Below are 26,731 nucleotides of genomic sequence, written 5' to 3' on the forward strand. Positions count from 1 at the left end.
TTTTGTGGATAGTAAGGAGTTTCCTTGGTCTGATGTCTATTTTTGTGATTTGTGGCCAGTTTACTATTCCACAACTGTATTGGAACACTGGTATTGCAAGTTGGTTTATCGCTTTGATGTTGTACCTTGGGTAGAGGTATGTTTTCAGGATCAACCTTGTTCTATGCAGGTATTCTTTGGTAATTGTTTTGCACATTTTTATGACAAATTTGGTTGCCCTCTTCGTGTGTGTGAGTGTGTGTGTGTGTGTGTGTGCGCGCGCACGTGTGCGCTTGCGTGCACACGAGTGTGCATGTGTGCGAAAATCATAGAAAAAACATGGCTGGGCCGATCTCCCCCAAATTTTACAAACGTGCAGGTAGTATGCTGGAAGTACTCAGGGCGGTCATGTGCACCCCTTCCCCACCTCCCCACATGCCCACCTGCGAGATGTGGGGGTGGGGGGAGGGGACGACTTATGATTTTACCTGTACACATTCCAGTGGTTTACTGACCCCTACTGCAGACGGGAGGGATTATTAGCCACGGCACAAAATATATTAGCCCCACTTTCCCCACTACCCCTTCTCCCCACCATGCACAGGCATTTCACGAAGGGAGCAGGCGTTTGTCATAATAGCAAATATAGTGTTTCATTTGTGATGAACTGTTGACATCAACAGGAAAAAAAACAGAAGATATTTATTTTGGACAAAGAAACCCTCAAGTCTTGATTATTCCTGTTGCTAATATTTCCTCATCACATGATCGTCTTTTTTTAATCGCCATGGGCTGAATAATGATCGAGTGTTTCACAAGACTAGAAACACCCACTCCCCATGAGTCCTGACCAAAACTTTTTCTTGATAACCATTTGAGTTTTTGTCACCAAATTTTCAATAAACCTTTATTATGAGAATATGGAGAAAATAATGAGTAAATTTTACATTTTTCTTGTCGTTGTTTTCGTCAAGTTTAGTTTGAGTACAAAGTGAATGCGGATGGGCTTTGCATTTTGGGATGCTATCCAGTTGCTTTTGTTCTTGGAGGGGGCCTTGGAAAAATGCCACGATAACATGTAACGACACACAAACTGCTATCTATACACCTTAACATGGCGTTTTTCCGAGGTGGAAAAACGCAGTAAGACATGGGAATTCCTTAGGATTCTTTTCTTCTTTTTTTGCAGTCGAGTCTAAAGCAACATTGTCTAAGAGAGTGCAAAAGTAACACTGAATCGTCTTACTCGTAATCCAATCATGGGTTCTGAAGCGTCACTTGTAATAAACTCTCCTACCACCACTGGAGCAGCGCGACATCAAATTTGCATCGGCACTCATAACCTCTCATGGTGGGCAAGGGGGGAGGGGAACCAAGTAGCACACCAAATTGCATATTTTAGTCTGATTAATTTGATTTGAAGCTATTCCAAAGCAATGAGCAAAAACACAAACTCAAAACCCGGTATTTAATCTTGTTAACATGCATATCTCTCAACATAAAAGACAATTCTCAATTGTTGCATTCATATCAGAAGAGCCATTCCAAAGCTAACATGCTCATGTGGCTCCTTTTTCCAAGTTCCAGACATTAGTGCATCTATGAAGCTCCGCTGAACTCCACTTAGTGGTTATTTTGCACAAAATAAAAATAAGGGTTAGGAGAGGACACTGCAAGAGACATGTAGATCTTACCCAAAGGATTTCCTCAATGAAAAGGTCTCCTGCATGCCTGCTCTGCTTGTAGTTGGCTTGAGAGAAGAATTAGAAGAGAACAGAGCAGAAGATGGAGAGGATGGAAATTGAACGGAAGATGAAGATGAGGCTGGATGGAATGAGACACTAGATTTGTGAAAGAAAAGTCAGGGGAAAGGTGTGCAAGGAATAGATGTGAGCAATGAAAGTAATTAGTGTTGAGGAAAAAAAGGTGTTGGGTAAGGGATTTAAGGAAGAGCAGTGGGAAAGAAAAACAAAGGATAGAGAAGGAAGAATGAAACAACATTAATTACTTTTTGAACGCTTTCATAAGTGAATGAAATGGGTTTCATACACTCTTCGTGCAAACATCTTTAACTTTGCCTTTGCCTGGAATCCTCAGCACACAAGCCAGACAACATGGATATGATCATTTTGGCAATTTCACTCTGGTTTCAGGATATGCAGCTGCCCATGACCAGTGTGTTAAGGCAGCAGAGATGGAAACCTGCCTGTAGGAGGTCAATCAATGAAAAGGGCTGGAAGTGATGAATGAACAAGCGGAGGGGGAAGCAGGTGCAGAGTCTTCAAGACAGCTGTTCACCACCATCTCAGATTACCACCCATCCAAAACCATGATCTTTTATACACCCATTAAACCACCCTCCCAACCCCAACATTTTGCTTCTATATCGATTTTATCCATTCCTGCATTCTTTCCTACCCCTGATATATAAGCATTTCTTCCTTCTCTTTCTGATGTTCCTTTTGCTATGTTGCGTCAAAATCCATTCTGTTGAAAAACCCTACTCTTGACTGCCAAATGTTGAAGATTCGGCGTCACTTAACAGCACCGCCGTCTCCGGGGTTATAACGCCGGCTGACTCGGCACAGGTCTCGGGTTACACGCCTCAGATCACAATACCAAAATACACCTGTGCCTTGCCAGTTGGGGAAATAGACCCCGGTTACAGACTGGGTTTGTCAGAGACCGAGCGAAGTCTACCACAGTCCGTAACCATTTTGGTTTTAAATACAAATCGAACAATTGTTCCTCAGCACGGCACGAATAAAGTCAATGCGGCAACTTTCATATGAATCAACCAGATTTATCGGGGACACATTGGGGAACACGACACAAGCAAAACATTCACGAACGTTATAATTAATCTATAACCCACTCTAAACTAGGGAGCTACGGATTACGGGTTTCGAAGGGAACCCTAGCAAGATAAACCTTAGACAACATGCAGACAAGACACAGAGTACTTGGTGATGCCTCATGGACGAGAGGAAAAGTGTCAAAGGCACGAATGCGGCTCGTGACAAGCCAATGTCAACGGATTCGAGCACTCAGCTCGAACACGCCGCGTGGCAAAATGGCGGTGTCGTCCCTTTGTCGCACCTCCCACGCACGCAGCCTCAGCGCGTTCAGCCCCCGTAAGGTCGACGGCACAAGAGCGGAAGATCCACGGTGTGCTCCAGCTGGCTTTTCACAAGGTCCAGCATACAAATCCAGGCCTGGCCTGCTCATCAGATCAGGCCAAATCGGGGTGTTGGGCTCCGCAGGCGGATCGACGGGATTACAAGACGTGTCGAGCCATGCCGTGAGTAGGGACAGTCAGAGGCTCTGTCACTGGACTCCGGATGAACCTGTCGAGGATCTCCTCATAAAATTTGATCGCCAACTCCCCTCATGCAGTTCCTCCTGCCTCTTTCACGAAGAAGATCGCAGACAGACACAGCCGTCCCTTACACAGCAGATCATGACCCCCCACTAGCCGTTTCTCTCTTGCCTTCCCGGCGCTCGCTCTCTGAACACTCCCCCGGGGACCCGTGATTGGTCCATCGCTCGAGATTGCACCTGCCCTCCACCAATCGGCTGCTGACCCGTCTCGCCAACCGACACTCTCAGAGTGCTGGGCGGGGCTAGTTCGGAGAGGGGAAGGAAAAATAAGCTGGGCACCTTCTGGTCCACCACCACTGTACGAACACTGGACAGCCTGCTACACCTCCCGACACACAAGTAACGTCCAATTACCAAACAACCTGACTAAACATGCATTTAAGGGGGAATCTGGGCTAATCCTATATTTAATAACACACTAAGGGCCATTTCCGCAACAATATAACCATCTACTCTTGGTTAAGTTAATGTGAGGTTTCTGACATTCTTATTAAAATGCCAGCACATAGTGGAATGACCCATTCACACTGTGAAGTATTCCATTCCAAGGGGTGTAGCTGCTCTGAGTCGTGAAACCGAGCTGACCTTTTCCAATTCCTTACAAGGCAGCGGGTGACATGATTGGAGAACCGTACGTACACACTGCGAGCTGTCACAGGCCTGTCCCCAAAGATGGCGTCAAGTTTATCAGGTCAGGTCGGGTATGGGAGCATGCGCCGGCGCAGTGCGTCGCTGCGTCCACTTTCCACCAGTACACTTTCCGCCACGGGCGTCCGTCTAGCCATCCCTCAGGCAGATGTCTGGCCGATCTCCATCTCCTTGAGATGCCCATACAACTCATCCACCAAGTTTATCGGAGCACCGGTGTAACAGTTTAACTACCCCTCCTGGACAACTTCCCACCTGGGGGGGTACTTGTCCTAGGATAAGTCGCCCCCCACCCGGAATAACTTGCTCCCCCCCCCCAGAATAATCAATACCTGATTAGAGAGGTATATATTTTTAGTATAAATCTATTTTTGGCCATAGGGGAGCAAGTTATCCAGGGAGGGGGGAGACTTATCCTAGGACAAGTACCCCCCCAGGGGGGAAGTTGTCCAGGGGGCGACTTATCCTGTTACACCGGATTGCTTCTGGTGATACCCTCATATGGCTTTCCAAGTGGTCCTTCATTTCCTTGTACAAAAATTTTAGCTTTCACATTTTATCCCAACATTGCTTTGCAGAGCATCTTGTACGTCTCATGCAACAGCTGCAGGGAAATATGAATGAACACGTTTTCATCACTTGAACTCAACCCTAATTCAACTCTGGAAATATTATCTTCTGCCTAAAGCACCGGCATATCATCATGATGATGTAACTATTCTAATGAACTGTTCCACTGGATTGAACAAGATGGTAAAGCATCCAGGTATGGATAGTTAAGGGGCCTGTGTATGCAAGCTGGGATGTCGGTGGCAGAGGGCGGCATTTCAGCTGCTGCAGAACAGGAACAGTTCAAGTATGCACTTGAAATCTGTGCAAAAGGAATCGTTCAGGTAATGATTTCAGACAAGGTAGTTGACACATAATTTCCTCTCGGAAGGATGTGCTCAATACTGCAGCGTTTTTTTTTTTTTTATCTGCGTCGAAACCAGATCGACAGTTTGTTGGATTTGACCATGGACCATAGCATCCAAAAAAGCAAGCACAGGTGATTATGCTCCAATTATGGCCCGATATTCACCGATATCATGAATCGGTGTTGCACACCAAACTAATTTCCTGATATTAGTTATTTAATATTCATAATGACACCTCGTCTACAGATTTTGATGTCCTGTCCTCACTCCATTCCTCCATTACTTATTGCTGCTTTCACTTCTATGTTGAGCTTGCTTATTGAAAGCCGAATCATTTTTGTTTCTTGATGTTGTTTCAAAAAAAGAAGTTCTGTCGGTGTTTATGATTTAGCAAAGACAAACAAAATTATTTTCCACAAAACCCTTCAAAGTTCAAAGGAACAAACTTTTCCAATGTTCCACTGGATTCTCAAATCATTATCATAATCACAAACCTGTTTTCAGTCTACTGCAGGATGAAGGTCACACTCAACTCTCCTTACCTTGGGGGTATTGCCATGTACACAATGGCGAGAGAGTTTTGGCAGGGATTTGTAATTTGCTCACGGTGCCGGCGATGATGCCTTCTCATCACGAAAGACACCGTTGGATCTTGAATGCCCACCAATGACCAGTGCTAGTAGATTTGTCCTCCAACTTTTAACATCCTTCTGATGGATGACATGCACACTGATGCCTCGCCCTGCCTGCGAAACACCAGGATGACAGTTTGTAGCTGGGTCGAGATCCAAACCCATGCGAGATGGCTAAAATGCAGCAAGTGCACATAGATCCAGGCTATCCTGCCAGCCCTTCTCAATGTCCATCAATAAACACGTGTAAACATTTAGAATGTAATCACAACATTGCAAGATCCGCTGAGAGGAAAATGCAACAGCACAGCCAAGATTTTTCTTTTCCAAAAAGGCAAAGGTTCAGAATGCGACATGTACAAGATAAGTTTAAATAAATAATACGTTTACAACACCAGAACGGAAGAGCGCATACCTCCGCCAGGCTGTCCAGTTTACGTTTTGCATCCAACTGATCGGCCGGATCTGCATCCTGACCATTATCACACACCAGAATCGAATCAGTTTGTTCTTGTCACCTATTCAATTCATCCACCAAGTTTTGTCATAATCCGCCCACAGCTTTTGGATATATCTAGCCATACATCATTTTTGGCCCTCTGTCTCAATAGTGAAGAATCACTTTAAAAATTTTTTTTTTAATTCTCATCCAGATATGTTTTTGGATCTTGACCAAAATCAAATCAAGTCGTCCTTGCCACACACCCAACCTGTCCACCAAATTTCGTCTGAATCCATTTAAATTTTTTTGAGATATCCTGCTCAGAGCAGGCAGACAGACGGGCATGACAACGTAACCTCTGTCCACCTTCGGCGGCAGAAGTAACAAATAGGAGAAATTAAAAAAATACAAATAAGAAGAAACATTTGAACAACTATTTAAATGCAAGAAGATTTAAATGTACGCCGTATTGTCGATAGCATTGGCACAACATACCAAGAATTCAAATGAATCCCCCCAATCTGCATATGCATGTTTTTCCCCACAATGCAAAGGTGTATTAATGTAACATTTTGGACAATGTCGCACCACCTGCTTTGATGCAATACTCTGGTGAGGGCCCTTGTATCTACCAGCATGCTAATCCACCCTGCTACGCTACTGTGTCTGTTAGGAATTGGTTCGAGGAGGATGATAATGAAAACAGTGGCCCATTCAGAGCCACATCTTACACTTGTTGTCCCAGAAAGACTAGAGTTATACCATAATCTACCATCAAACCTGCAAATGATATTAAGGTAGGTGATATCTACCTCCATAATTTGTTTCAAAATGCTCGTGAAACACTTTTACAAATTGACAAACGGTTGTAAGTTTAGCACCTGACATATTTCCTTGGTGTCCCAACATTTGCATCATTGTAGTAGAGTTACACGGTAGGCTTAGTACATACAAAACTACATTGATGTGTACACATATTACGATGTTAGTGCGTTAATAAAACACCACCTCTCTCCTACATAGCGGTGTGATCAAACCAACATTGATCAAACTGGTGATCCTTTTCACCGATAAACCAATGGAAGTTTATTTCTAGAGTCAGACCTTAACAGACAACTATAAACCATGCCTACGTCGGTCGACTGCAGGATGAAGGCCGGACTCAACTCATGTTGGGGTATGATTCAGGATGCACTCCACACGTTTCAATTACGGGTTGGCGAGAGCGAGTAGTCATGGGAATCGAACCCACACCAGCCAGATTTGAGTTACATACAGCCATTTAGCCATCCAAGGACAACAGCTGCACCCTCAAAACCCATGATCTTAAAGTTGGTATTAAACTTTGACCAATGCAGGCAAAAGCACCAGAGCCAGATGGCAAGGCAAAATCATCACAGCTGTGGTGACCAAGATCTATTAAAGGGTTGGCTGCATTTAAAAACAACAGAATCTGGTTCATGCATCCTATACCCAGAAAAGGAAATCAAGATGTTGAGATATTGACAACATGCTGAGAATGTGCCATCACAAAGCCTGTGGAAATCAATTTGATTCTGGTCAACAATCCTCAGGAAATAATAGTAATCACATCAGTTCCCTCGCAAAGGGCTTCAACGCTGATAGAGGCCGCGAGGCCCATCAAATCCTGCACTAGTATTGCCAACCGAAGGTTGCTTGCCCATGCTCGATCCTTTTAAAATTTGAGCATCAAGCAAGGAAGCAGCACGCACCATTTTTAAAGTCTTGGGTACGACTCGGCCGGGGTTCGAACCACTGGCCTCCCAGGCTCAGAGCGGACGGTCGAACCAATTCAACCACCGTCTGGTTAAAAGCTTCGAGAATGATCTCAATTCACCTTCCTTGTAGAGGATGGGTAGCAACGTTCCCTGATGGTCACTCTCGTCTCCGATCTGTGCAGCAACGCCATGTCCTGCTCTTTACTCTCATCAGCACCTCATGGGCTGTCCTATATCTGTTTGATGTTTCCTCTATTCTCCTTGAATAACACTGGGCTGCATTTGAAATATTTTTTTCAGAGGTCTCGGTTTTCTCAACAGTTCCTATATGTTTTTTTGCATGCTGAATTCAGAAATGTATCTAATTTTGCTCAATCAGGTCAAGTTTTTCTCAATTTCCTATCTCAATTTTAAGGAAAAAAAAAATAATCAAAATTTTTGTTTTTTTTAATTAGCATTTTTAAAATTAAAAATCAGACTTACATTGACAGAAAATGTACAAATTATCTATCTATAATTCCAGCAATGTGTGTGTGTGCGTGTGCGTGTGCGTGTGCGTGTGTGTGTGTGTGTGTGTGTGTGTGTGTGTGTGTGTGTGTCCGTCTGTTTGTCTGCGACCGCCGTTTCTCGACGACCACCGGTCCGATCTGATTGAAACTTGCCAGGAATATTGCTGGGGACCCGCGGATGTGCCTTTTCAAGGTTTGATATTAATCGGACAAGCGGTTCCCAAGTTACGGCCATTTATCTGTCGACCAATGACAAGACACGGTGCTATGACATCACAATTAATGTTTATTTATTTATTCTTATTATTTTTTTTTGCACGATTGACAGTCCGATCTGATTGAAACTTGCCAGGAATATTGCTGGGGACCCGCGGATGTGCCTTTTCGAGGTTTGATATTAATCGGATAAGCAGTTCCCAAGTTACGGCCATTTATATGTCAACCAATGACAAGACACGGTGCTATGACATCATGAATGACGTCACAATTAATGTTTGTTTATTTATTTATTTATTTATTTATTTTTTTGCACGATTGACGGTCTCATCTGATAAACGTGCCACAAATATTGCTGGGGACCCGCGGATGTGCCTTTTCAAGGTTTGATATCAATTGGAAGAGCGGTTGCCAAGTTACGGCCATTTATCTGTCGACCAATGACAGGACACGGTGCTATGACGTCACAATTAATATTTATTTATTTAATTTTTTGTTTTTTGCACGATCGACGTCACAATTCTTCTTCGTTTGGTAAGACGTCACAATCGACGCTGGGGACCTGAGTTTGTGCCTTTTCAAGGTTTGATATTGTTTTTCATCTGTTTCAGCTGTTTCCCAAGTGTTTCCCAAGGTTTGAAAGCTGTTTTTTCCCAAGGTTTAAATGAATTGTTCAAATTATTAATTAATTCCAAGGTTTGAATTTTCCCAAGGGAAACAGCTGTTCCCCAAGGGTTTGAAAGCTGTTTTTTCCCCCAAGGTTTGAATTAATTGTTGTGCTTGGTAGACATTTGTGAATACATTTACAGAGAGAGGGGGCGAGAGAGGAGGGGGGGGCGAGAGAGGAGGGGGGCGAGAGAGGAGGGGGGCGAGAGAGAGAGAGAGAGAGAGAGAGAGAGAGAGAGAGAGAGAGAGAGAGAGAGAGAGAGAGAGAGAGAGAGAGAGAGAGAGAGAGAGAGAGAGAGAGAGAGAGAGAGAGAGAGAGAGAGAGAGAGAGAGAGAGAGAGAGAGAGAGAGAGAGAGAGAGAGAGAGAGAGAGAGAGAGAGAGAGAGAGAGAGAGAGAGAGAGAGAGAGAGAGAGAGAGAGAGAGAGAGAGAGAGAGAGAGAGAGAGAGAGAGAGAGAGAGAGAGAGAGAGGTGTCACAATTCAAGAGAGGGGGGACGAGAGAGGGGGAGAGAGGGGGCGTCACAATTCTTCTTCTTCTTCATTTGATATGACGTCACAATTGACGCTGGGGACCTGAGTATGTTTCCCAAGTTATGGCCATTTATGGTACGGTTGGTCTGATCTAATTGAAAAAATGCCCCAATCCAGTCGTCATTTACGAGAGCGAATGAACGAAGCTGCACATACTGGCACGCACCTACGGGCACGCACCATTACATATAATGACACACAAGTACACTTAATGTGGAAGAAAGTGGCTTTTCAATTACTTTCATTTCAATTTCAGAAAAATATAGATAAATCGTTGTTTCTGGCAACACCCAACTTCAGTCGCTCCAGCAGCTGCGTGGCTCAGTCTGGTGTGAGCTGTCCACTTAGGTGCACGTGAGTGGCAGTACGTCCTGCGTAGTGTCCTCCTTACTATAACATTACTGTGATTCATGATGAATCGAAAGTGCAAGAATGATCCAAACAAGTTCTGCTATATCTGTGGTAAAGTGACCATGCCAGACTGGCAGTCTCACATCACACGTTTTGTAAAGAAAAGCTATCACGCATACTTTGGAATAAAACTTGGTGACCAGGACAAAGCCTTTGCCCCTCACATATGCTGCAAAATGTGCGTTGAGAGTCTGCGGCGCTGGAGCCATAAGAAGATTGAGTGTCTGCCTTTTGGTATCCCAATGGTGTGGAGGGAGGGAAGAGATCATACTCATGACTGTTATTTCTGTATGACAAACCTACAAGGTGAGTTTATCAATTTTGTTTGAGTTTAACTTTATGTTTAATAAATTCCCAAACATTCTAAATTGTTTAACTTTATATATCATGTCACCCCCTTGACGGTATGTCTATCTCTTTCATTTTAGGCATAAATCGAAAAAACAAGCAACACTTAAAGTATCCAGACGTGCCATGTGCCATTAAACCAGTGCCTCATGGACCAGGAATTCCAAATTCCAGCACCGCCCGAAAATTGCAGGCATTCGGCATCCGATTCCGATGAACAAATGGAAGATGGTAACATATCTGGTACATATCAATCTACGGGCGAGACAAGTCAACCCAAACTCTTTAGCCAAGCGGAGTTGAACGATTTGACACGAGATTTGTGTTTGTCCAAAAAATCTGCTCAGTTGCTCGGGTCACGACTTCGTGAAAATTGTTTGTTTGCTCCTGAAACTACATTCTCCTGGTACCGCAGCCGTGAAGAAGAGTTTCGAGAATATTTTAGTTTGGACGATGAAGTTTCTCTGGTTTACTGTAGCAACATCACCGGCCTCATTGCAGCTATGGGTTTAGCGTATGATCCTACAGAACGGTGGCTCTTCATCGACTCCTCAAGTAGAAGCTTGAAAGCAGTACTACTCTTCAATGGCAACAAGATCGCATCTGGTCCGGTGGGTAACTCAGTACAGATGACTGAGAACTATAGTAACATGGAGCATTTGCTAACTGCTTTGAAGTACAAAGATCACAATTGATGATTTGTGAAGACCTAAAGGTATGTTGGTGTCAACCTAGTTACATATATTTTTCTACTTTATTTATTGAAATATTCTTAACATGGATTAAAATATATATATTTAATAAACTGGAATAACAAATTTTAAAACAAATATGTGTTCTTTATTATTTATAGGTTGTGTCCATGGGGCTGGGTCTACAAGGCGGCTACACCAAATACTCCTGCTTTCTCTGTCTGTAGGACAGCCGAGCAGACAAGCAGCACTATGTACAACGCAACTGGCCAAAAAGATCTGGCCTGGAACCAGGTTCCCACAACGTTGTGCCACACGCTCTTGTGAATCCTCAGAAGATTCTACTTCCGCCACTACACATCAAGCTTGGACTTATGAATAATTTTGTCAGAGCACTGAACAAAGAAGGTCGAGCTTTCGCTTTCCTGAACAAGAAATTTCCTCGCGTAAGTGAGGCCAAACTGAAAGCAGGCATTTTTGATTGCCATCAGATCAGGGAGCTTATGAAAGATCCTAAATTTGACAAAAGTATGGAGAGCAATGAGAGGAATGCCTGACTCTCATTCAAATCGATTGCGACGAACTTTCTGGGCAATCACCGAAGTCCAGAGTATGAATGTGTTGTGGAAGGGCTCCTGCAGAACTTCCAGGTTCTTGGTGCACGCATGTCCATAAAGATGCATTTTCTCAGCTCGCATTTAGACTACTTTCCGGAAAACCGTGGTGATGTCAGCGAGGAGCATGGAGAACGGTTTCACCAGGATATTCGAGTGATGGAAGAGAGGTACCAGGGCCGATGGGATGTCAACTTGCTTGCAGACTACCGTTGGTGCCTCAAGAGAGATGTTACAGATGCGAAACACAGACGAAAATCTTTGCGAAAGCCATTTATTCCGCATTAATTGTTTTCCTTCGTCTTTTTAATGTTGAGTTTCACATTAACGGTACTTGTGCGTCATTTTATATATAGTTTGTACATTTTCTGTCAATGTAAGTCTGATTTTGAATAAAAAAAATCCTAATTAAAATATATATAAATTTTGATTTTTTTTTTCCTTAAAATTTAGCGAAATTAGATACATTTCTAAATTCAGCATGCAAAAAGCATATAAGAACCGTTGAGAAAACCTCGACCTCTGAAATGACGCAGACCAGTGTAATCATATCAGCAAAAATGGTAGTGTGCAGTTTCTATAAAAGGGGCATCTATTTATGATGCGTGTATGTGCGGAGGGGGGAGGAAATGATTTCTTTATTATTATATATTGTGAAAATTAAATTTGAGAAAATAAGAGGAAGCAATTATGAGAGGCAAGACAAAGGGGGTGGAAGAGTGTGGGAGGAGAGGGAAATGTTTGGGAGGAGATGGGAAGTAAGGGGATTGAAGAGCTCAGATTCAATATTGTGTGCGGAAAAGCCAGCCCGATGACTTATTGTACGTCATTTGTTGCATATTTTGCTCCTACGACCCCCAGTTTGGCCACAAGGGGCCAAACCGGGGAAATGGACAAATTCTTATTTCGATCTCATCTTTAGACCATTTCAATCAACCAAGGAAAGGTGTTTGTAGCGACACAATGTTACCTCAGCTCGCTGGTCAGTTGTTCAGCCATTGCTGAAGTGACTGGCGCGGTTGTAGAATTTTTGGACCTCTCCACATGCATGTGGCTCTTTATGGGAGCTTTACACATCCTGCTCACCTGACACAGATATATCAACATTAAGATACACTTTACACTGGTACGTTTCACCGATGTTCAGATATATTTTGTGAGTTAAAAGGTCACCTGTAGATCTTACCTCTTTGATTAGCCTGCTGGCATCACTTCTTGCTAGCCTCACGCCCTCGCCTATGGCTTGAGGCAAGGCATCCAGAGCTGCGCGAATCCCTTGTGGAATAGACAACGAGGAGGCCGCTTCAGACAATGCTCCGGCAAAAGACTTGAAGTGTGGGGAAACCTCGGAGAAGCCCGAGAGACAGCCACGCATGGTGTTGAGGCAAAGTCCAGAACAAGGCCTGATGAGGGTTAGGCCGCGGCAATGCTGGCAGTAAAGAGAGCGGAGAAGTGCGTGGGAGCAGGAGACTGATAGCGGGGCAGACTCGGTCAAGTTCATGAGCTGTGAGGGCGAGAAAAGGAGGAGAATGTGAGACTAAAACGTGTTGAGGTCCGAGGATGATATAAGAGGGACGTAGCTTCACTTAGAAGAAAAGCAAATGAATGAAGAAGTATATTGCTAGTACTAGTAGGGTAATGGAATCAACCAAATTTGATAAGTCACGAGTAGATAGACATAGACAGACACAAGCACCTGCACAGTCAGACCTCATTGGGTGACCTTTTTGTACAGAAGGCATGTAAAGGAAGGGCAATCTATTATGTATGCAACCGTGGGGGGGAGGATACTTAATTTCTATTTTTCGTTCAGAGTTCATGGTCGAAACATTGATTGTTATCACCATTTATGTCAATGATACTAATAGTGGGGTCAAAAACCTGAAGTGTCTGGCACACTCTGTGAGAAGCAATATTTGGTCATTTTCTACTAGTTTGGGGTCTGAGGAGCAGGTTTAGCTACGTGTGCCAATTTTCATCAGACTACGCTGCTCACACACCTCCCTTGAAGGGGGGGGGCACGTGGCTGTCAAGCCTATCTGATGCAACTCAGCTATTTATCAATGAAGAATGTTCATTTTGGTGTCAGTTGAAAGTCTGTTTGGTCCACAACAATTGTAGAACACATTCACTGCAAGTATACTCACATACGTACCCCCATGAGAACCCCACCCCACCCCTCCCAAGGGGGTTGGGGAGGGGGGTGTGTTCCCATTATCCCTAGTCTGGCAACAGCTGTCAAGAAACCCTGTGTGTGACACATTAAATAATATCTACTTTTTAAGAGAAATTCATCGGTGCATGAATCAGTGACCTCAAACATGATCTTCACAATGGTCAGCATGACTTTCAATATGCTAATTCCTCCAAAAAACAAACAAACATCAAACAACGTATCAAATTCAGTTCTTAAAAATGGATAGTCCATGGAGACCCCACCCTCTAACAGAGTCTAACCAATCTAGCACTAACTGATATATTTCTCCAAAAATACAGAAACAGTTGTAAATTGTTGATTCACATTTATACATACGTACACCCATATTCCTCCAAATAAATGTATAAACATTGTCACAAGGACATACCTTTGTAGTTGTGAGTATTTAGTGCTGGAGTCTCCCTTTACCATTCATTCTTTTGTATTTTATTGAGAAGAAAATGACAAAATGATTTCAGTAAGAAATAAATGATGAACCCTTGCTTGGTGGAGACTAAAGAACAAATGCACTTGCAGCATCTTGTACACTTGAGCTGGGCCCGGCAGGAAGAGCACTTCCCGCCCTTGTCCGATAGACATTTCCCACGGCAACTGCAGGTTACATCTACCTCAAAGACCTCCCCAGCCGTCCTGATTGTGGTCAAGATGGGCACCTGTCCACCATCCTCACTCTCCTTCTTCCATTCAAGCTGAAGAGGGTCCTGATCCATGATGGGCTGATGACTTGTGGCCCACAGAGCAGCTTGGTATACTGCCCTCCGAATGTGAAGCCGCCATGCATCCTGCATGGGTGGAACCCGCTCTAGATCGCAGCTCTTCAGGGAGAAGAGGTCGTTTATTGAACTGCCCATTTTTGCCGATGGATCATATATGCTGCAAACCATCCATTCCAGGAGAGTTTGGCGTTCTTTGCTGGTTTCTGCAAATGGCTGATCTGTGGCACTCTGAAGAGCTTCTGTCGCTTCAGTAACCCTTTGCCAGGCATTTCACCACATCCGTTTCCCCTTCAATTTTAGGCTCCTCATGTCATCACAGCCTGAGATGGCATGAAAGAAGGGAAGAGCTCTGGTTCGTTTTGGTCCAAGAGAGTGGCTGATAGCATTCACCTTCAGGAAGGCGGTGTCCTTGCTTCTTTTGAAGGCCACCCAGAGTTCAACACTGGGGTAGATTCAGTCAGTAGTAGCCAGCTGAGCAATGGCAATAACAAGGACATCTGTGTCACCAGTCTGGATGAAAAGAGATTGGCACGTCCTAGCAGCAGCCATAAGATGTACGACGATACGCGTATCAGCTTCCTCACGATTACAGGTATTGATCATGATGTCGCCAGGACCAACATGAAGAACACCGTCATTAAGGTCACCGGAAGATGTCTGTCATCATATCATGGTATCCGGCCTTACTTGCTTCCAGAGAGAGGTACTCAAACAGTTCTTCCTTATTACTTGAATAGGAAAGGAATTGTTTCCAGATTTGAGGATCATTTGGAACTTGTGTGGCACCCAGCACACGTTTGTGAGTTCCTGATGTTGAGCCACCTCTCTTTGATCTAGTTTCAGCTCTGATCCATCCATCCATTGGGACCATACTCTGTGCAGAGCGTTAGTGCCGCCTAAGCAGTCTCCTTGGCTCTTGGGCACAATCCTGGACGGGTCGCCACTCCGACACAGGATACCAGCAAGCTGGCTGGCACGCATTTTGCTGACCTCGGAAGGATGACAGGCAGAGTCAACCCCAATTGGTATTAATTCAACAGCTGAGCATAATTTGAACTCAGGATTCTAGGATCCCAAGCCCACCACCCTAACCATGAAGCCAACACCAGCTATGTCAAATCCATATCGCTGGTATTAAAGATGTCTGGTTTAATTAGAAAGGAAAACATCGGGTCAAAATGTTGGAAATCTTGAAATATGACAAAAAATTCTGATGCGAGTTCTTGCATATACATTCCAATCTCCGCAACACTGACGGTGCAATGTGTCAATAGTTCTTTAAGATATTGCAAATAGCGGATGGTCAAGGTATCAATGTCTTGAGAAAAAAGTGGCAAGTTTCCCAAGAAATGCCTTCCATGTTTTAAAAAGACCCACAACAGTTTGACCTGCACCCTTGTAGAAGACACGGGTCGAGTTTGTTTTGATGTGTGGTGATGTCAGTGTATGCCTAGTGTTGGCTTAATGGCTAGAGTGGTGGGTTTGGGATCCTAGGGTCCTGAATTCAAATCCCCCTTGGCTGTTGAATTAATACCAGGTGGGATTGACTCAGCCTGTCATCCTTCTGAGGTCCGCAAAATGAGTACAAGCTTGCTGATATCCTGTGTCGGAGGGGCGACCTGTCCAGGATTGTGCCCAATAACCAAGGAGACTGTTTAGGCATCACCGACGCTCTGCACAGAGTATGGTCCAAATGGATAGATGGATGGATGTCAGTTCTTGACATTAGTTGTGCGACCCATTTGTCATGAACCAGTTCGGGTTAGTTTTGACCTTTTTCTGACAAAAAAGATCTTGAATACATCAAGACAGTCCACAAAGCATGCCAAAACCTTCGCATGGCTGAGCCAACAGACAATGCTGTGAAGAAGAATGTCCTTGGGTGCACTGTACATCTCAAGCAGAGCTGGAAACTGCATGTGTGTCAAAGCAGATCGAGCAACAAGAAAATTCACTATCTTTACCATTGCAGTCATCACATTATTAACTCAGAATTAGAAATCTTGGCACATAGACTTTCTTGATGAATAATTAATACAATGAAAATTTACCGTCAGGTGGCCAATTTGATCCTCAATGATCTTTACAAATCCCCTCCGTTTTCCGACCATAGCACGGTGAGGGGATTTGTGCATTTGTTGTCACAACACATTGTGCGTCTACGCTTAGATAATGGGTGAGAAATCAAGTCAGCTATTGTACCTAGGCTCATACAGGAAATGTTATCAAAATTATAGTCATCAAAATAACCATATTTTAAAAGTTTTAACACATTTAATATATGATTTTAGATTTAGGATGTGTTGACTCATGGTGTGATCCCAACACTGGGACTTTTAGAATACCGCTGGGCATAGTGGTGGGCACTTGTAACTGGCTACGAGGAGGCTGGGGTTGGGGGATCGCTTGAGGATGAGAGCCCTGCGTTGTGCCGCACTAATAGACGGCACAAAGCAACCCAGCCGATATGGTGGAACCCAACCCTGATCGTGAGGTTAGCCAGGCCAGATCAGATGTCTGACTTGCTACGTGTATCATGTAAAACCCACACTAACCTGTTCATAGTTAAGTGGCGGTGACTAAACCGGCACCCCCACCAGGTTTCCTGGTGAGGAGGGTGTATGGATATGGACACCCAGCAGGATTAAATACAAAACCTGCCAAAGGGCGGAAGAGCTCCTTGTGAGCCAACAGCCATTCATATCTACTGCCAACTGCATCTGCGGATATCCTCCTGCAAGTTGGTTACCTTCCTGAGGAGGTTAGTGACAGGGTTTGCACTCCAGCCACCACAAAACACACTGTAGTGTGTTTTGGAGTGGTGCTGAGGTGTCGTTCACCAGACAGTGGTCTCCTCAGGTTAACTTGAGGCAGTCCCTTCGGGTGGCTGCCTGTAATGTCCTATCTCAAAGAGATCGGGATGGGTCAGGCATCTGCCTGGGGGATGGCCAGGCAGAGGCCCCTGGAGTACTGGTGGAAAGTGGATGCTCCCAATGTATGTATGTACTGTGTGTCTGTTGTCACAGAAAATATTTTCTGTCATTTCCTCTTTCCTTAAAACGAATAACAAAGTTTTCATGGTATCTTCCCTTGTTGTTGTGCCGTGCATGTTTTTTAGGCAGCATAGCCCTTGTCGAACTTCATCTGAGTCACGGTATCTCACAACTGTTAACCACGGTACATCATTTATATCCACACTCTCATCCAGCGTGATACTAAATACCACTGCATCTTTTAACACCACTGTCTGTTATTTGTTAACTTTTTCAGCCATTTTCCTAATACACCTCTCCACTGACTGGCAGACGCAGGTACGTCTTTGATTCTGGAGATGATTGTGTCTAACCATTGAAGAAAACATCTGAACACCTGAGAAAAGCCTCTTTTATATATTCCCCATCTGTAACTGGCTTTCCATGTTTTGCAACGCATTGTGCGATTTTGTAAGTTCCCTCTGTGGCTTGATTGTTACTGACACAGGCGTTTGCACTGCATCGTTTTCCGTACCTCGCTATGGCCCGTTTGATTGACTCAGCCTTGTTGCGTCATCCTTGAAGTGTTTCTCATGCTTAGTCTGAAAATGTCATTGGATACTTGATGTGCGGCAAACAATGCTCTCACAACAAAGAGTACAAACAATGCGGTCTTTATTTTGAACAAATCCGTATTCGTCTCTCCAGGACGGCTGAAGTGAGTGAACATCAAACTTTGCTTTCTCAGGAACCGCCATTTTGTCCAAAAAAAACCCCATATGATCAGTGGCATTTATCGTGAGATTTCCTGTGAATCAAGATTGGCTGGACCCACGAACGTAATGTAATAAATAAACCAATTTAAATTTGTTTTGTCTACGTCAAAGAGCTTTCATAAGGTAGCATAATTTAGACTAATTATGCTACCCAATGAAAGCTCCTGTTTTCTTTTTGCTTATTTTTTTAGAGATCGACAGAGCAGTCAAGCATAGTTTTTAATTGGGTTATTTTTTTCAACTTAGTTTCTTCGCCGTTGATGCGAGCTTTATTGTGCATTCTGCTCAAAATCATCTTGCGTGCCCACTCATGGCACACGTGCCCTACGTTGCTGACCATTGGGCTAGAAGTAGCCATTTGAAACTATTTCTCACTGATTTAGGCTTACACAAACTAATATGATGATTGAATTCTGTAAATTTTGAATCGGGATGATGGCTTGAAAATTCTGAATTGTTCTGCCTTCCAGGGTAGGGCTCACATTAAGCACCAAGCAACAACAATTAATTAATTACTTTTCTACAGAGTCTAAGGCCAAAAAAAAAAAAATGTTGCATTGGCGTAACGGGTCACTGAAAAATAGGGTAGGTCGGTCGGGATCTTTTTTTTTTTTTTTTTTTTTTCCTAATAAATCCCTCCCAAAATCTCCCCCGGCTCGAGTACCACCCTTTTTGTCGGCGGGTTCTGTCCGAAACACTTCCGGGTTTTTGCGATCGCGATCGCAATCAACAAGATACTTGAAAACGATAGCAAAACAAAAATAGCAATAAAATAGGGTCGGCAAAATTTTTCGATAGCAAAAAAACAAAAAAAAAAAAAAACGTAGGGTCGGCGGAATTTTTAGGGTCGGGCGGGTTACGCCAATGCAACATTTTTTTTTTTTGGCCTAAGGGATAAGTCACATTTGGCACGGCGGCTGTAGGGTCTCCAAAATCTACGGCCACTAGCAATTATACGGAGGCCGCAGTATTTCCACGGTCACACAATGTAGCAGTCACATATGTTTATATTTTTCGGGGAGCTGCACGGCATATTTAGAGATTGTGGAGACCGAAAACGTGAGGTTGCCGTAATGTCTTTGATTTGATGTCGCACGGTGACCTTAAGGGGGCCCTGCGGCGGCCATAGAATTTTCAAGGCAGACGCAAGGTAGCCTCAGGGTGCCCGCAAGGCGACCGCAGGGGGGCCTTAAGGCGAACGTGGGGCCAGACAGACGGTAACGAGTGGGTTCATTTTTTTTTTTTAACCAGTTCTTTTTTTCGGCTTGTCGAATTGCTGTGGTGAACGTAGAAATGAAAAAAGTTATAACTCTGCGTTATAATTTCACGGCGACCCCTACGGCCTGTAAAAGATAGCCAAACGGCGTAGGGCCACGGCAGAAACTCTGCGGCCGCCGCACGTTTCTGTCAATTCAGAGGGTGTACGGCCGCCGTATCCTCGCCGTAGAGCAAATGTGACTTAGGCCTAAGGCGTGTGGAGGATCTGCAACACAAATCATCCACACGCAAACAGGCAAGTACATTCAACAACATCGGAGCAGACATGAGACAAACACTGAGCATGTGGAAAATGACATAAGTTCCCAGGGAATTCTGGGTACCAGTGACACCATCCTCATGATATAGCTTTTCACGGGATTGGGCAATTAAGGAGAAATTTCCTCCTCCCCATGGATGCCAACCTATGGGGTTTATTTTTGCTCGATTCAATAAATACTGAACATTAGCGAGGAAGCAGCACGTATAATTTTTTAAAAAAGTCTTTGGTCTGACTCAGCAAGCGTTGGAATCGAACCGCTGCCCAGACTCATGGTGGATTATCTTTCCATTATTCCACAGAGTTCTCTTAGCCAATTCCTTAAGCAAATCCCAAAGTCTGGAATTGATGTCAATGTTAGCCAATCGCCACAAATTGAACTATTTTTTGGTTTCCTTGATTCACAGAGGTTCCACACTGAGTCAGTTCCACGTGGAGGAGGAAACTCTTGACATTACATGAAAGTTGTACATTTTCCTGTTTGGTCATGTGATTCCAGGAAAACAATTAAAAATAAGGAAAAAAAAAAACAAGAATTAAAAAATACGACATCAATGACTATTTTTGTTTCATTCATAGTTTGAGCTCGAGATTTAACAATTGCAATTATGCATTTACAAGTCAGCAATGGAGAAAATAAAAACAGGAATAATTGCAGTGAACATTTTTTTTTTTCAAAAATCGAAAAACACTTCCAAAGCCATCCATGCCTCTCAAGGTCCCACAGCTCACACAACACTTAATCACTTACCTAAAGTAATCCAAACACTTAGATTCAATCAAGCCATTCAAAATTGAATGACATTTGCAGGTGGTAACTCTTAATTACAGACTGCTCGCAGGTGTTCCAGGTATTTAGAATTTAAAATTGCAGAGGAAAATCAATCTAATGGAATCTAATTTCATGGAGAAACTGCATTGTAGTGCTCCTCCGAAGTAAGTGCCATCTCGCTCACTCACAAAAACAGACCATCTTTAAACTGTCAGCTATCTTGGGGTCAGTTGATGCAATTAGAAAAAAAAGTCTCATGTGTTAAAGGCTGTGGCCTTGAAGGCCAGAAATCGTTGCAGATGTGTCTGGTTTTATCTACTATACTAATGAAAGGGTGTGTGTGTGTGTGTGTGTGTGTGTGTGTGTGTGTGTGTGTGTGTGTGTGTGTGTGTGTGTGTGTGTGTGTGAGAGAGAGATCAGGTCAGGTATGGGAGCATGCACCAGAGCAGGCGGTGCTGCATCCACTTTCTGCCAGTACTCCAGGGGCCTCAGTCTGGCCATCCCCCAAGCAGATGCCTGGCCCAATCCCCATCTCCTTGAGATGCTGATCAACCTGCTGCAACCACGAGGAATGTGGTCAGTCCATTGGCCTCCTCCACTCACGAGACTCCCTCGCTGAGAGAATCTAGTGAGCAGGATCAGCGTCAGGAAAACGAGCCACATGTCCATACAGCCGCAACTGATGCTCACGGACTATGCAGGTAACAAACCTCATTTGAGTTTCTCTCAGCAACCGCTCGTTGGACACAAAGTCTGACCAGTGATAGCCAACGATTCTCCAAAGAGACCCGGTACCAAAGGAATTAAGTCTCCATCTCAGATCCCTGGTCAGAACAAGTCTCACATCCATAGAGCAAGACTGGAAGCACCAAGGACCTGAAGACTGAGACTTTCGTCCGCCCACACAGGTTCAGGCAGCGCCACACCCCATGATTCAGTGAATCAGACTCCCCAGGCCCGACCTAGACGTCTGTTGACCTCTGGCTCACAGCCAGAAGTAAGTGAAGGTGTAAAAGACGGTCCATTAATGGCGGCAAACTTCCGAAAAAAAAGTTTTTGTTTTTCCTCCAGCCTTTAAAACCTTTCTTTTATTTCAATTTAATTGTACTTTGTATTATCGTTGAACACCGTCGAACACAAATCGCCTTGTTGGCACTTCCAAAATTCTCCAGTTTAGCAGCACTTGGACAAAATTTTACATCATTTTACGTCATCTCCATCATTCAAATTTGCCGCTCATGCTCTCAGCTTTTGGGAATATAAAGATTCGGACAAAATGGTGGTTCATAAGAAATATAGATCGTGCTCGGAAATGCAAAGCAAGAGTTCAATAAACCATTTCCATGCCCTTTTTCTCAAGACCGTATGGGGTAAGGTGTTTTGTGAACTTTCTAGGTTTAAAAGTGTGAGAGCCCAAAGATTGTCAGAAATATATGTGGTGCTGGGGCATCACATCTGACTCTGTCTCTGTCTCTCTTACAGTCCATAGCAGAGATGAACACTGTTGAGCCAAGGACAAGAGCCTTGTATGCTGTGAGTAATTCTTATTTTAAGGAACAACTTGGAATGATGGAAGATGCCTCATCAGTGGCTGTCCCTGGAGGCTAGGTTTGTGATGTAGTTGTCCCAGCAGAGATAATGGCTGGAGAGAATCCTTAATGTTCAAGATACTTATCTCAGGCAGAGTCTGCAGTGATGCCATTTGAGGTAAGGGAGGGGATGGAAGGAGAGTATATACCAGAAACGGATTTGCAAGGTGCAAAAACGACTGAGGAAGAAGACTGGTTGGAGAGTTCAACCTTGAGATTTGCAAGATGATGTTTTCTGGCCTGCATGAGGATGGACACACACTTGTTGTGAGCCTTGTGGAGCTGGCCAAAGTCATCTTAGCCTTGTTGAGAAAGCAAGCTGCTCGATTCAGTATACTCGGTCTGAGGACATGGATAAGCTAGCTACAGACAGGTTGGGATACACCTGTGCATCACAGCTCATAGGCCTGTGTGAAAGTATTCTCAATCAATATTAAATGGTGTGGAGATGGTAGCCCAATCATTTTGTGAGTGGATAGATTATAGTCCTGACAGTTAGCCTGACCAAACAGCCATATTCTGTGGTGTTGAGGTTGCTTCCTCACAAATATCCAGAGATATGGGCTTTGACAAGAACATGGTCAGCTAAGCCAAGTGTGGAAAAGGTTGAACAGTAGAGGGTGGATGGAAAGTTAGGCATTCTCAGGTCAAGGAGGGAAGATGTAGCGGTTGCAAAAATCTGAGTCGGAAAGTTTAGAGATTGGGTCAGGTCCACCAAGTCACAGAAAACCTGAGCTGCAAGGCCATGGCTGGTTATATTGCAGAGCTAACACCCAATGAGTTAGTATGGAGGCAGTTGAAATCACTCCAGCTGAGGGAAAGGGTAGGAATGGATGGTGATGATTTTATCCACATTAGAGGAAGCACAGCTTTGGAAAAAGTCATCATCATTCGGTAGATGGTCCATCAAACAGACAAATATTTTGTGGTTGTGGAGATGTATATACAGCCAGAGCTTTTCCAGGGAGCTTGGAGGGTTAGTGCAGACACAATGGACAGACAGTAAGGGGTTCTTGACATAGCAACAACACTGCCACTGCCACGAGTGTAAGGCCTGTCAAAATGGAAGAGAGACTATCCAGGGAGAGAGACAAAGGAATCAGAGATGGCCTGAAAGAGAAACATTTTAGGAGGTACAGAGCAATTGTCTATCAGTAGTAAAAGTCATAAAAACATTTTTTTAAATGTAAAAGTATGTAGGGATGTTCCTGCAAAGTGTATGCAAACAAGGTAGGCATGGTAGCAAGAAATGATCATGTGAAACCATCCCTACATCTTTCTTTGAATAATGGTCGTCCCGAGAAAAGACACTAAGTGTGTGTGTGTGTGTGTGTGCGTGTGTGTGTGTGTGCGTGTGTGTGTGTGTGTGTGTGTGTGTGTGCGTGTGTGTGTGTGTGCGTGTGTGTGTGCGCAAGACACTAACCACTCACCCTTCTGTTGCCTTCCTATTTCAGAGAGTATCTGTAAATATTTAACTGTAGCGTGAACTGTACAAACAAACGATAGCAAACAATGCTGCACCAAGTAAAACTCGATTGGATGGGTCAAGAATCATTGCCATTGAGAGAGGCAGCTCGGAAATGAAGATGATTATTACTCGTATAAAAGCCCGTCAAAAATGACGGGTTGGAGTTATTTTATTCAAGATATTCAAGGAGACTGGAAGATATAATAGTTCGTAGCAAGAAGCGCTATTTTAAAACACGACACGTACAAATGTTACCATATTTGCTTTATCTTCTGGGATGTTTCATTTTTGACAGTCCACCCTCATGAGCTTGCCAAAGTCTGAAGCCTCGGCCTAGCGTCAGGTGTGCTTACATCTTTATTTAATAGACACCCTACAGATGTAAATGAACACTCGTTTTACTCTGTGCATGTCACACGTCATGTGTAGCTAATTTCACCTTCATGTGCCTTGTATTTATTGGTAATTAAGAAAATGCTTCTGTACACTGCCCATGAGGCCCAGTTGTAAGTTTCCGTCTACAATTCCAATAGAAGAGACATAATTACTCTTTTATGAAAAATGATTTTAAAGTTTTTTTTTTTTTGGTCCTGAAAATTAGAACGTGGTGAATGCACAGTTGTGTTAAAACATTGGCCTTTAACACCCTTCTTAAATCGTCCTGATGAAGGGGGGGGGGCAGACAAATACACATTGTGTTTTACATCGGTAGATTATGATGATGATGAACAAGAAGAAGATTTGCTGGTTTTGACCCATCTCGGTTTTTACTTTTGCGATGGTCTCGAGTACTAAAACATGATCCCTGCTTGGACAATCAGCTCAACAGACCAGGTAGGATCTCTTATGTAGCCGAAGCAACTTTTTAGAGAAGATACTCGAACTTTAGTTCAGTTTAGTAGTTCCCAAAGTGGGCGATATTGCCTCCCTGGGGGAGTTGGAAGGATCTAAGGGGGCGATAAGGGAAAAGGGGGCGGTAGGGGGCGCTCAGAAGCAAGGGCAGCTGAAGATTTGACAGGCTAAATTCAACAATTCGACAACTGATAAGGCTCACATGTAAAAGCATAATGGTTTTGGTTATATAGGGCCCTGACGTAAGTGCTAAGAAGGAGAATGTCGCGTGAACAAACCCTAACCCACCGATCCTCCCTGACTTTGCTCGTCATTGCCCAGGCCCCCTCAGACTATAATTTGTTCCCAGAATTTTGGGTGTAAAAATTATTTATACGAGATCACACTTACCTCATATTTTCCATTATCAATTTTGAGTGAGTGCCCCCAAAAGATTTCTGGCCTCTCCAGATTTTCATACCTGGCAACACCACTGTTAACAGGAAACCTTTTATGTTCATATGCGTCTTTTGTAGGCGTGTAAGATTCCAGAATCATCCCTCCAGCCCTCCCTCCCCGCTTCCAGCCGACCCTTAATCGCTCATCTCCAAGTGTTCCCCCTCATCGGCCATGCACTCTTTCTGTGATAGGCAGGCACCCTGCCTCCGTCCCAAGAAACCCACCTCAGCCTTCAAGCAACTTCACGCGACTCCACTGGGACTCCTCGAATTGTGCGCACACCTGGATGAGCCACACAAAGACATGTCTCAGAAATTTCAGGATCTTCTTTCGATCCAAATTCCAAACTGGGTAATAAATCCATTCCTTGACACTTGCAATGAGGAAACAGGAAGGATGGAGGAAGAACTGATCTCGCTGCAAAATGGTGTTGAGCTGAAGCCAAAGGTCAAAAAATCCTATCAAGACATTTGGCTACAGAAATAAATCTTTTGAACGCTATCCTGCATTGTGGAAAAAGGTCAAGATGCTCGTTATTGCCTTTCCAACATTGTATTTAGTAGAGCGCGGTTTCAGTGTGGTCGCCCAACTTCTTTCCGAGCAATGAAACAGACTGCAAGTTACTGAACGTGGGGATCTGAGACTCCTCCTGAGTGACTTTCAGCCTGATGTTGAGAATCTGATATCACTGCACCAAGCTCATCCATCTCATTGAACGTTGAGAGAACAGTGAAGTAGGTGGACGACTAATGCACGCTATTATATAGTTTATAAAAGTTGGTTTTACTGGAATATGTCATCAAGTTCTTTTTAAAAAAATTATTAAATAAAGAAGTAAGCTTATTTGTAGCTTTAAATTAGATTTGAATAAATAGTGCATTTAGTTGTCATTGTTTTGAATCTGCAGTTGCACTATTGCATCTTCCACTGTGCAGCATAAATCAAGTTTTTTTTTTTTTAAGTTTTTATGTAATGCAGGGAATGGGAGGGGGCGTTGGGGGAAGTGCTCTGGGGGCCAAGGGGGCGGTAACCCAAAAAAGTTTTGGGAACCACTGGTTTAGTTGATTGAGCACTCTGATAATGAGAAGACTAAACTATTCATATGGAAGGATAAACTTCGGGGTACGTAAAAAGTTTGTAAAGCGAGGTTAATATTTTATACTTTCCAGGGCAATAAAAAAGTTAAGTAGCAGAAGTAAGTAGCAGGGCTTCACAATCATAATGTGGCTTCAATGTTATCTTCATCATAACAACACACATCACCTCTCCACCCCGACTTAAGGAAATCAATATTTCCCGTGTGATGTCCAGAGCCCAGGTGAGGTGTGCTCCAGCAAGGCGGGTTGCTTCCCCAAAAGGGTCCACCTCACCCCTCGCCCCGCTTAGGCACTCCATGAAACCACCATCGGTCGCCTCCACAGCGGCAGCCATGGCCTTCGTATCACTGTCACCTTGTGGCTCAGCATCAGCAGCGAGCCGGGCAAAGAGAGGAGGGAAGATGGCATCCAGGAAGCGGGCAAGAGAGGCAGGCGGTGGCTTTTGGCTTCCTAGGACGTGGAGTGCCAGGTCTGTGAAGAGCTCTGCTGTTGGTTTCTCTGTCAGGCCTACCAACGTGGGCTCGGCCTCTTCCAAAGCCTGGTTCATTCGGGTCCATGCCTGACGCAAGG

At 44.0% G+C, this 26,731-nt stretch overlaps 1 protein-coding gene across 2 annotated transcripts in view; it reads right to left on the minus strand.

The window, feature by feature from the left end:
- The window catches only part of LOC147023289 (glypican-5-like), a 121,295-nt gene that overhangs the window by 22,275 nt on the left and 72,289 nt on the right, over nt 1-26,731 (minus strand). The window contains exons 3-6 of one of the 2 annotated variants that reach the window (XM_085888536.1): nt 26,328-26,731; nt 12,913-13,230; nt 12,697-12,812; nt 1,674-1,820 (exon numbers count right to left, since the gene is read on the minus strand). The exon at nt 26,328-26,731 is cut by the window's right edge and continues 15 nt beyond it. In XM_085888536.1, coding sequence (XP_085744662.1) covers nt 1,674-1,820; nt 12,697-12,812; nt 12,913-13,230; nt 26,328-26,731 — 985 coding nt within the window. The remainder of the gene's footprint in view (nt 1-1,673; nt 1,821-12,696; nt 12,813-12,912; nt 13,231-26,327) is intronic. The other variant, XM_085888537.1, reaches the window with a different exon arrangement.

Source organism: Eptatretus burgeri, chromosome 7 (assembly GCF_056783735.1).
Source record: "Eptatretus burgeri isolate ZD-2024b chromosome 7, Ebu_testis_v1, whole genome shotgun sequence".
Taxonomy (NCBI): domain Eukaryota; kingdom Metazoa; phylum Chordata; class Myxini; order Myxiniformes; family Myxinidae; genus Eptatretus; species Eptatretus burgeri.